At 36.8% G+C, this 12,458-nt stretch overlaps 1 protein-coding gene across 2 annotated transcripts in view; it reads right to left on the bottom strand.

The window, feature by feature from the left end:
- Window positions 1-12,458, bottom strand: part of LOC127411839 (sodium/potassium/calcium exchanger 3-like) — a 184,465-nt gene that overhangs the window by 30,968 nt on the left and 141,039 nt on the right. The window contains exons 1-4 of one of the 2 annotated variants that reach the window (XM_051647656.1): window positions 2,522-2,649; window positions 732-806; window positions 556-640; window positions 371-474 (exon numbers count right to left, since the gene is read on the bottom strand). In XM_051647656.1, the coding sequence (XP_051503616.1) occupies window positions 371-474; window positions 556-640; window positions 732-806; window positions 2,522-2,569 (312 nt within the window). In that variant the 5' untranslated portion in view covers window positions 2,570-2,649. Of the gene's footprint in view, window positions 1-370; window positions 475-555; window positions 641-731; window positions 807-2,521; window positions 2,650-12,458 lie in introns of those variants that run through there. The other variant, XM_051647654.1, reaches the window with a different exon arrangement.

Here is a 12,458-nt window from a genome sequence, read left to right on the forward strand (position 1 = left end):
ATTAAGTGAGTGACAGATAGGGAACATGACCTCATCAGCCACTCTTTGTGACCTCTGAGAGCAGTCTGCACACTTCTCACTAGAAGCCTGCATTTGGTAATGGCTTTAAATAGCAGAGGTTGAGAAGGGGGATGTACAGGTCATCTCATTCACATCTAATGCTCTCTCACTAAGCAGAGAATTTAAAAATTATAGCACATTAGAACATTTAAGTTTATGTTCACAGTCAAAAGTAAAATCGAAATTGAGCTTGCATAACTAGAAGTGTTTGTGTTCACATATTTGTGTAGAATATTTAAGGTTTAAGCCTGAAACAGTACCAAAAAAATTATCAGTGTTTGTGTGTGTTGATATGCAAACTAAAGAGCACCTGTCCAGCAAAGATGCCACACACTCCGATGATGCAGAGAATATTGAAGACAGCAGAACCCACGATTGTCCCCACTCCCACATCTCCTTTGGTGATAAACACACCTGCACAGAGTGAGGATCATGATCTCTTGCTGTTCAAATGTGTTGTTTTTCAACGACAGTTTGTGACGTGTTTTTGTTTACCTATGACTGAGGTGAAAAGCTCAGGAGCTGAACTGCCTGCTGCCATGAACGTGGCTCCTGCTACATCCTCACTAAGGTGAAGGCGCTAAAACACAAATTTACACACAGTGAAAGAGAGACTTATACATGTTTTAAGCGCGTGTAGAAGCATAGCTAGTATGAAATGAATGCCTTACCTCACAGACCTTCTCAAGAGAAGGCACGAAGTAGTCATCACACACCAGTGCCAGCGCGTAAAACATATACATGGCCTGAGTGAACAGAGAAGTAAAAAAAAAATGTACATGTCATCTCACACCTTCCTTTAAAAGCAATTCAAATAATCAGAGATAATATTCTAATGTAGCCAAACCGTTGGCAATTCCCACATAATAGAACTCACCCAGTACAAATTACAAATAACAAATTACGCTGTAGACATGTTGTTTGATAACCTATAAATGTACTCCATGTGATAACATTTAAATAAACTGGATTTATTCAAGTCAAAAATATAATTTAGTATGACTGAATGAACCTCCTAAATACAGTATATTGGGTTACATCAAAAATCTTTATTTTTATGGGCTAGATCAGGTAGAAATAGCTTCTTAAGGTAACAGTGGCCTATAATGGTACATATTTACTCTATTGTTTAACATGTTTGTATTTATTGTTACTGTGTCTACCAGACATGTTTTGTCAGGTTACCTATTTTCTTTTTCTTTTTTACTTCATGTGGTAACATCTAAATTAACTGTTGCTATACAAGTCAAAAATCATATTTAATAAGACTGAATCAACCTGACAATATTAGGTTAATAAACGATGCGATACAACATAATTTCTAAGGTCAGAGGAATTAGAAAAAACAAATTTTCACATTATTAATGAATTATTTTATTATCTTATCACTTATATTACTTTATTATTTACATGTTTGAATATACTATTATCATATTTCATAGTTATGTTTTGTCTCCCCTGTTCTTGTGTATATAAATATTCATTGGAAACCTAATTTATTACCATATACAGCTAAGTGAGGCAAAAGATGCTTGAAACATTAAACGTAGCAAGATTAAACTAAAATGCACTGCTTTTCATTACTAGTTTTGTTTATAAATTTGAAGCCTACTCACTGGATCAATAAAGGTAAATGTCATATTAAGCTACTAAGTTCACAAGTTTACAGAGAGCTTAAAGTGCACTCAGTAACTTTTGTCTTTGTGTCATCTTGGACTCACACTGACACCTAGCGGCTTGGATGCAGCATCATTTAAAATCAATAGTTTTCAGTTTCAGATGCCATTATAGATATTTAGTATTCACAGTCAGCCATGATTACTTTAAAGAGTGAAAGTGTCAAATAACAGAACGGTTACTGAGATTACAGTTTTTTTTTTTACAATCATTTTCACAAATTTCTCAATACAGAGAACGCATTTTCAAATCTCTTTTCACAACATTTATACTAGCACAACAGTTAATCTTTCATCCAAAACACCCTAAAACCATCACAACATTTCATACATCTCTCAAAATCAATTAATTTGACCAAAACTCTGACAAACTGTTTCTCCCAATATAAATATTTTGTCACTCAAAAACACATGAACAAATAAAAAAACAAAACAAAATATGAATCATTACAAGATGTTTAATTTTGGCTTACTGTAGGGTATGTTTAACTTTTACATATGTAAACCAATATTATATTAGGAAGCAAGAGAGGTACTTCACTGTGTAGAATGTACTCCATTCTACACTAAATGCTGCAATTTTCTTCAGTGTGCTTTACTGTATTTTCACGTTTGCATGTGACACAATAACTCCAAAATAACAAAAAAGCTCCAAATGAAAAAAAGTTGCAAAGTCACAGTCAGAAAAATATATGTAAGTAGTTCTGCAATCTCAATATACAGTATGTCATACTGTCCATTGTAATGTAGGTCTGTTAGGTTCAATTGCAGAATGCATATCTTACCTGTTTGTTTGTTGAGATATTTGCACAATGGATGCCACTGTTGAGCATGGTTGCACTCTTAGGCCAGCATCTCTCAAAGATAGACCATGGTTTATCTCATGATCGATAATAGTAGCCCTTATTTCATCAGAGACTATAGTTGTTGGTCTTCTGCTCATTGTTCTTCTACCACACATTTGCACTCCTCTCCTTCTCCTGCCAACTCCTCTTTCTTAGGTTACCTGCTTGTTGATCCATGATTGCAAAAGGAACCATTCCAAAAATGTTCTTTTGTAGAGATGGTAATGGCATAGAAGACAAAACACCTGGGTAGGTCTTCAGCTAAAATGAGAATCAGCTGTTTTATTTATTTATTTATTTATTATCATTTATTTATCTTAATTGTGGATATAGTTCAGTATACTATTATTATACAAATATAGAACATTCTTTAAAATTTTGTTTTGTGTGAGGTGTTGAACTGAGATTTAACAGTATTGAAAACTGTATGCAAACAAGTGCAAAAAAGCTGCTTTTGCATAAAATTTTGCTTGTTGTTTAGAGTGTGACAAAAGATTTCATGATTTTTGAAAGATGTGGTCACTGAATGGATTTTGTGTTAAAGCAATGAAAACTGATCCACAGTTTAGTCCACATAGACTGATGTTGTGCTGATTGTATGAAGAGTTTTGAAAATGCATTCTCAGTATTGAGAAATGTGTGAAAATGATTGTAAAAAACCGTAAGCGAGTAGTATTCGGCTGGTCATGCGATTCTAACATGGTAGCCCCCATGTGCGGACCCTAGGGGTGCCCGAAGCCGAATACCCTATTCGGAAAGGCACGGATAATGACTTCAAAACAAATAACGGATTCATCCAAAAAATTTAACAAATATTCATTTGACTGATTATCCAAAAAGCCCAAGGATAGAGTGACATTTTAAATAAACATTTCCAAAATTACAATGAATTTATGAATCTGTGCAGCCAATATTTCTAAAGTGTAAACCTTATGAATGAAAATGCGCACGTTGTGATTTCAGATCGGATGGCGTTATCTCGACTCCGTTTGCGGTCTCTGTTAATTGTGTGCATCTGGAGCTTATCAAGTGTAACATTAACTAAGATATGACATCATATACACTTTCCACTTTTTGAAATGTCTATGTTAATGTATCACACAATACAAACGAAGAAACTGAAACATGCTCTTCTTCTTCTTTAAACTGTGCTAAATTTGAGAATGTTAAGTGTTCTTGAACTCTGGTAAGGCGCTATATAAATGTAACATTATTATTATTATTATTATTATTATTATTATTATTTAACTAAATAATGGTGTCCTATCGTAAAAACTCCTGATAGACTTTCAACAGATTTTCACCTGTTTGTAGGTTATATTGATTTTATTTAAATTTATTTTAATGTTTGAATTTGTATTTATTATTCACTGCAAAAACATTTTCACATTTCACATTTTGCTTGACACCTCCTGCCTCCAGAATAATGTTTTCATACATGTACAGACAAACGAAAATTCTATTTCATGCAGATATTAATATCTGAAAAACAAGGAGAAACCACAACATATTCCACAGTTAATGTAGCCTACAAATTCAACTTCATCTGGTAAGAAAAAAAAAAAAAAAAAATTGTATTTCTTTTGTAATTGTACTTTTTTCAAAGAATAATTGTATAATATTATAATTTTTATTATTATTATTAGGCTATTATTATGAAAAAGCATATACAAGGCATATTTTATTAATAGAAACTATAAATGTAGGAGTAATACTTAAAAATGGGCATTTCATTTAGTTTTGACGCACTTCCGGTTTAAGTCCCGCCCACACCCGGTTCTATCTGAATACAGACACAGATTGATTTGTCATATGAACAGATACAGATACAAATACAGATAATGGCTCCACTGCACACCCCTAGCGGACCCACTCCATGTAGAATAAAATGGCTTTTATAAGATTACTGATATAACTGGAGTCTTCATTTTAATGTTAGTGGTCATGATTTCCTACATGTATTGCAAAATTACAATTCAAAAAGTTACAAATAAAAAAGTTTAACTTTTTTAATGAGGAAAAAATGACTGAGTGCACCTTTAAGACCTACTTGCTGAGTCTTGCCTTAAGAACAAATGGTGCAGCTGAATTAAATACAGATAGTTACAAACTAACTAGCATGGTACTAAGCCCCTATGGTTAACTTTACATTCAAATTTAAGTAAGACCTTACAGTGGCTGGTGCAGATTGGCATGAGTGAAAATTCCACCTTACATCAGATTGCTACTTGTGATGAAGCATCTGTTCATTTTGTACAATTACATAAGAAGGTACAAAAACAGATTCGACAAGCTGCAGGGAGTATATGATTTTTTGCAAAACAAAATTCTTGTGTGTTGATCTGAGTAGTACATGAGTGTCAACACCATTAAACTCTGTCGTTCAAAGAGCAATCGGCCCTCCAGCAGAACAGGCATCTACTTTGTCTATTCAGACCTTTTCTTAGAAAGTGTCCTAATGGCAGAAAGGCACTGATGGAAGCTACTGCCCTTTGCATACAGAGTGAGAGAGTGTGGGGGTTCAAGTTTATTTATCTCATAGTGAATAGGGATGGCAGTTTTTTTTTTTTTTTTTTTGTGTGTGTGTGCAAGCTAACATGTCTTGCATAAAAGAGCTAAGTGTGTGTGTGTGTGTGTGTGTGTCTATGTGGTGCATAGGATTATTTGCTCCAACATCTGGTGCAGTCAGATGGGTGTGAATCGCAGATGTCATGGTCCCTAAATACAACACACACAGACACATATGTGTGTGAACTTATAATGTAAAAAACAACAACACATTTACACACTGTAATATACAGTATATATATATATATATATATACACACACACACATACACACTGTATATATTATTTTTTTTTTCTAAATCAGTATTTTATCCAGTAGTTTTCCAAAAAACAAAAACAAAAACAAAAAAACATCTAAACATCCTTAAAACAAGATAAATTAACTTTAAAAATTAACTGCATAGAATATTAATGCTTGTTTTTAATTTAAAAAAAAAAAAAAATAAAAATGTATACATTTTTTATAGAATTTATCTTGACAATTTAATGGCAAAAACAAGCATAACCTTAGGTAGCCTCAATGTTCCCTTTATTTTTGCCTGGTCTATGTAACCTTATGTTGTAACTTCATTTATAGATATTATCACTAGTTATGCATTTGGATATATATTATTTAGACATTCTAAAATACTATTATTTGTCAAAGTTTAGTTACTTTTTAAAACACTTGCTCTGAATATTCAGTTTTTGCAAAAATGCCATGTGTAGTGCTCAATGTACAGTAAAATCTATCAATGGTCTTAAGCTTCAAAAAATAAAAATCTAAAAAAGAAGAATTTTTGTTGTATTTTGTTATCTACCATTGATTTTGCAATATTTACATTTTAAAATATCATTCAATAAACTTAGATCTGTGAGGAAATTACATTTGCATGGGAATGCAAGTGTTTCCATAACAAAAAAAGGCAATGTTATGTCTGGAAGGGTAAACGTTCCCCATAGTGGGGTCAGTCTTGAAATTCTTTAAGTGTGTGTGTGTGAATGTGTGTGATAGTGTGTGTGGGTGTGTGTTTGTGTGTGTATTTGTGTGTGTGATGTAAGTGTGAGGGTGTATTCTGTGCTGTGGCAGTGTTATATTCTCATCAATTAATTTAGTGTGTGTTCTGCCTTATGGATCTGTTTAGTATTTCCCACTCATTTCCCCACTCATTTATATGACGGGACAAATTTTGACCGGAATAGTATGATTGTTACTTTTTGGAAAACCACCAAAAGTTAATTTTTAAGGTTAAAAAAGTTAAAAGTTCAGGTTTTTTGTGTTTAGATGGTAAAAAGAGGAAAAGTCACAAAGACCTAGACAACAGATCAAGGACACCATTTTTTATAATTATAATTATTTTTTATAATTAACGAGCAATGAATAATGTTGTGACGAGGAGTAGAGCATGGCCAGGCCGTAAGGATGGACACCTGGCACTGAGAAGCCAGTTCGTGAGCGAGAGAGATGCACGCGGAGCTGTGTGTGTGTGCGTCAATGTTTGGTTGTCCTGAAAAGCAGTTTTTCTGTTGTGTCTGATTAAAAGTCTTCATGATTGTTCACCCGGTTCCCGCCGCCTCCTTTCCGATAAGCAAGAGATTTTTCGGGAGAGGGTGCCAAAACCCGGATCTTTGGAGGAGGACCATGCTGTCCTGGAGACCTCGCTGCTGGTTTAAGAATGTGATGCCGAGGATACATGATCTGGTGGTACTGGAGCAGTTCGTCTGCAGGCTACCAATGTGGTCCGGCAGGAGGCAGAGGAGCCTGCTGTTCCGGTAGGAGGCAGAGGAGCCCGCTGCCATCCACCAGGAGGCGGAGGAGGTGGCGACTGTTCCCGCTGCCGACCGCCAGGAGCCAGTGGGTAAGGGACGGCTGAGCGAGTCCAGTGCCATCACCCGGCATCGCTGACAGAGGTGTTCCAGCTGGCTGAGGACAGGCTGGGCGGCGTGGTCGGGAACCAGAGTTTTTGTTTCTTTCCCCTTCTCTCTTTTTCTTTTCTCTCTCCCTTCTCTCTCTCTCAGGCTCTCCCGCTCTCTCTTTTTCTCTCCCCTCTCCCTCCCCTCATCCTGCTCATGTTCCCAGGAGGCGGAGAAGACCAGCCGGTGGCAGAACGGCCGGAAGGGCAACACCTCCCCTCCAGGAATGGGGAGGAGTATGTAAGGCGGATGGTTTCTTGGCCTGAATTGGGGATTGGGGGTATGTGACGAAGATGGACGCATGGTGCTGAGTTAGCCGGGAGGGGGATAAGGAGGAGCCGGAGAAGCCAGTTCGTGAGAGAGAGAGATGCATGTGGAGCTGTGTGTGTGCGTCAATGTTTGGTTGTGCTGAAAAGCAGTTTTAGTGTTGTGTCTGATTAAAAGTCTTCGTGATTGTTTACCCGGTTCCCGCCGCCTCCTTTCCAATAAGCAAATCAAATCAATCAAAATCAAATCACTTTATTGTCACTCAACCATATACACAAGTGCAACAGTGGGTGAAAGTCTTGGGTGCAGTTCCGAGCAACACAGCAGTCATGACAGTGATGAGACATATACCAATTTACAATAAACATCAGATTTACACAACACAATTTTCATATCTAATATACATATAATTACACACAACATAATATACAAATAATAATATACAATGTACAGTAAACAATACTAGAGCAAGTGAGCGGAGCGGTGATAATTTCACCTCAGCGGAGAACGCCTTTTTGAATAAAAAGCTTGCTCAGGCCGCTCAGTGCTCACTCAACCCAAAATGCACTTTGTGATATGCTGGTTAGGGAATCTGTGAAGTAAGCAATAGGCCTGAGGTTATGGAGCTCTAACATTGTTTTAGTGAAGTTGCAAACCTTATAACCTAAATAAATGCAAAGTATAAATCAAAGCTAAGAACGAAGAAATCAAAAGGGAGTGTGGACTGTGGAGAGACAGTGAGAATTAGCAAATATTCCTTTTGGAATCGTACGTGTCACATTGCCAGAGAGCACGAGGATGTGCTACGTGATGGTTGTGCAGCAAAAGGTGAGCTAGTAGACTACACTACTATTCGATAATAAATTAATAGATAATAGTAATGTATCTTGTTGTTTTGCCATCATGACAGTGCAGCTTCCAGCTAGATGTGAGCCTGGTTCTGCGGGGGTGCGAACGTTAGAGCACCCTCAATTGAATATGTAAGCTTAATAATACTGTATATTGGCAAAGCATTTTTCCTTGAATCCCGGCGAACACACACAAAAAATCCGTGCATCATAACTAATAAACATGTATGATCTTGCAGATCAGTGTGTCCTAATTTGCAGGCGAAGCATTCTGCTTTCATGCCTCTATTGTACAATTGAGCATTTGATTGGTAAATATTTCTGTCTCTTGCAAAGAGAATTTCATAGCGGAATTATCTCACTTAATTGACAACCTGTTGCTTTCGATTTCTGCTTCAGGATAAAGTGGCACAAAACTGCTGGTCAGTTTCCCAAAGCAAAATCCACACTTTAACGATAAGTGAAACATTTTTAAAAAAATGATTCTAGATTAGTAGTTGCAGATAACATCTTCGACATCTATTAATCTATTAAATCTATTAATGATTGTACATTAGAAAAAAAAAAAATAAAAATTCTTAAACGAAGGCAGTGTAATTTGAGAATTATATTATTTTTATTTGTTTTAGGATCATTAAACACGATTTCATCGAATATATATATATTGGAAAAAATCTCACTTTATGCAGGACGAATATTTTTTATTTGTTAAATCCATGGTTAAACCCTGCTGTACATATAAAGAGTGCATGCACAAGACATGATCGTTTGAGGCATATAAAGTCCAGATTCACTTTATAATGCTTTAAAAATATCAAGAAAAAAAACAAAGGCGGCACATGCTAATATCTAATATCTACTAATATAATAATTATTATGTAAATAACCACAGTCCTTTAGATTGCATTTGATTCATATATATAAAATTGTAGGGAATATTAATAAAGCAACAACACTGAAAAAGAGAAAAACATTCACTGCTCTTTTCTGGGTAACTTAATACACCCTTTAAAACTGAACACAAAATTAGGATGAGAAATTGCTCATTTTAATTTACAGACCCAAAGCCTGATAGCATTATATCAGAAACATATTAATGTATCAAATCTACAGTATAATCATTTCGTGGAGACAACTGAAAAACAATTACAGGTGCATCTCAATAAATTAGAATGTCGTGGAAAAGTTCATTTATTTCAGTAATTCAACTCAAATTGTGAAACTTGTGTATTAAATAAATTCAATGCACACAGACTGAAGTAGTTTAAGTCTTTGGTTCTTTTAATTGTGATGATTTTGGCTCACATTTAACAAAAACCCACCAATTCACTATCTCAAAAAATTAGAATACATCATAAGACCAATAAAAAAAACATTTTTAGTGAATTGTTGGCCTTCTGGAAAGTATGTTCATTTACTGTATATGTACTCAATACTTGGTAGGGGCTCCTTTTGCTTTAATTACTGCCTCAATTCGGCGTGGCATGGAGGTGATCAGTTTGTGGCACTGCTGAGGTGGTATGGAAGCCCAGGTTTCTTTGACAGTGGCCTTCAGCTCATCTGCATTTTTTGGTCTCTTGTTTCTCATTATCCTCTTGACAATACCCCATAGATTCTCTATGGGGTTCAGGTCTGGTGAGTTTGCTGGCCAGTCAAGCACACCAACACCATGGTCATTTAACCACCTTTTGGTGCTTTTGGCAGTGTGGGCAGGTGCCAAATCTTGCTGGAAAATGAAATCAGCATCTTTAAAAAGCTGGTCAGCAGAAGGAAGCATGAAGTGCTCCAAAATTTCTTGGTAAACGGGTGCAGTGACTTTGGTTTTCAAAAAACACAATGGACCAACACCAGCAGATGACATTGCACCCCAAATCATCACAGACTGTGGAAACTTAACACTGGACTTCAAGCAACTTGGGCTATGAGCTTCTCCACCCTTCCTCCAGACTCTAGGACCTTTGTTTCCAAATGAAATACAAAACTTGTTCTCATCTGAAAAGAGGACTTTGGACCACTGGGCAACAGTCCAGTTCTTCTCCTTAGCCCAGGTAAGACGCCTCTGACGTTGTCTGTGGTTCAGGAGTGGCTTAACAAGAGGAATACAACAACTGTAGCCAAATTCCTTGACATGTCTGTGTGTGGTGGCTCTTGATGCCTTGACCCCAGCCTCAGTCCATTCCTTGTGAAGTTCACCCAAATTCTTGAATCGATTTTGCTTGACAATCCTCATAAGGCTGCGGTTCTCTCGGTTGGTTGTGCATCTTTTTCTTCCACACTTTTTCCTTCCACTCAACTTTCTGTTAACATGCTTGGATACAGCACTCTGTGAACAGCCAATTGGCAATGAATGTTTGTGGCTTACCCTCCTTGTGAAGGGTGTCAATGATTGTCTTCTGGACAACTGTCAGATCAGCAGTCTTCCCCATGATTGTGTAGCCTAGTGAACCAAACTGAGAGACCATTTTGAAGGATCAGGAAACCTTTGCAGGTGTTTTGAGTTGATTAGCTGATTGGCATGTCACCATATTCTAATTTTTTGAGATAGTGAATTGGTGGGTTTTTGTTAAATGTGAGCCAAAATCATCACAATTAAAAGAACCAAAGACTTAAACTACTTCAGTCTGTGTGCATTGAATTTATTTAATACACGAGTTTCACAATTTGAGTTGAATTACTGAAATAAATGAACTTTTCCATGACATTCTAATTTATTGAGATGCACCTGTATGAATTTCACTTTTACCTGCAATATTTTTCCTGGTATCAGTCTATGTTTTCATTATTGCCATAAAGGACTCGAACAAACTTTAAAGTTGAGAAGACTGTAGTTTTCTGGGTCGGTTGTACAACTCGGGTCCAGTTTAAACTGAAAAGCGCAAATTTGTATGTTTTATCACTTGTAGAGGCATGTTTGATGACTTGTTTCAAGTAAATAAAGGTAATTTAGAACTGGAATTTTTTTAAGGCATTATTTGAAGATGTTCAATGACACGTGTGCTGACAGAGAAATATTTGACTGATTACAAATGATAAGGAAAGTCTGGTAGACCCGATTATCTAACAGCAGTTGTAAACCAGTCCAAAATAAACAGCGAGATTTATATACAAAAACACAACAATACAATCAATAATTTCAGATGTGTACATTACTAATTGTTTGATAATTTAATTAATGTCGGCCTATAGTCTATATTTCACCCAGAGGGGCACCTCAGCCCATGTGGGCAAAGGGGCAGTTGCTTGGGCCACTGTAGCTACCCCCTGTGTACCTGTTTGGAACCAAGTATACTACAGAGAAATTTAATGTCGGAGTGGGATTTGAGCGTGAGCGGGTTATTGAGCGGAGTGTCACACCACTCCGCTTCGCTCACATGTTCTGCACAATACACACAATATAGAATACACATAGTCAGTTGCCAGTGTGTTGTTAAGAGAGAATATAATTTATGACAGTCCAGTTTGAGATTAATAAAGTGCAGTGCTGATGTATATTGATCGTGAGAGATCAAGAGTTCAAAAGTCTGATTGCTTGGGGGAAGAAGCTGTCATGGAATCAGCTGGTGCGGGCCCTGATGCTGCGATACCGCCTGCCTGATGGTAGCAGAGCAAGAGACCTTTTTGCCTCAAATGTATTTTTACAGCATTTATTAATCATGGTTAAAATTCAATACCATTTTCAATCACCATTTATAAAATAGCCCCCTGCTAACACCATTTATAAAATGTTATTGTCAGTAAATTAAATATAAAATATAATATTTTTGTGTGAATTAAATGAGTATGGGTTCACATGCCACTTGCAATGCTGTACACAGTTACACACATATGAAAGTACACAGAGTCCTATCTAAGCAAGCTTGCATCCACCCTTGGGACCTGTCTGCCAACTGTTTTCCCGCCAAGACTTTGCCAATCAGTGCATCTAATTCAGCCGCCACGCTGCCATGCTCACAATGTGTGCCCATTACGTAATCTCTCCCCACTGCACTATCCTCCCATCCCCTTCCTTTTATTCTTGACCTTCTGTCAAGGCAAAGCTGGGCTACTGAAGCCCCTAAAGATAAATAAAACATGTAAAAAGCTGGAGGGAGTCTTAAAGGCTTTTAACTGCAGTTTTTAACCATCCACCCACTCTCTGCTTACATGGGCAACTTCCTAAACAATTCACAACAATGGCAGTGCCATTGTTTATTTGTCTGGCAGTGCCTCACTACCTGCTTCAGATGCCATTTTCCTCACAACTGTGCTCAGACATGGCCTATGGGGGCAGGAGAGCCTGATGCATGAGGAAAAAGTCACTC

Source organism: Myxocyprinus asiaticus, chromosome 21 (assembly GCF_019703515.2).
Source record: "Myxocyprinus asiaticus isolate MX2 ecotype Aquarium Trade chromosome 21, UBuf_Myxa_2, whole genome shotgun sequence".
Classification (NCBI taxonomy): Eukaryota; Metazoa; Chordata; class Actinopteri; order Cypriniformes; family Catostomidae; genus Myxocyprinus; species Myxocyprinus asiaticus.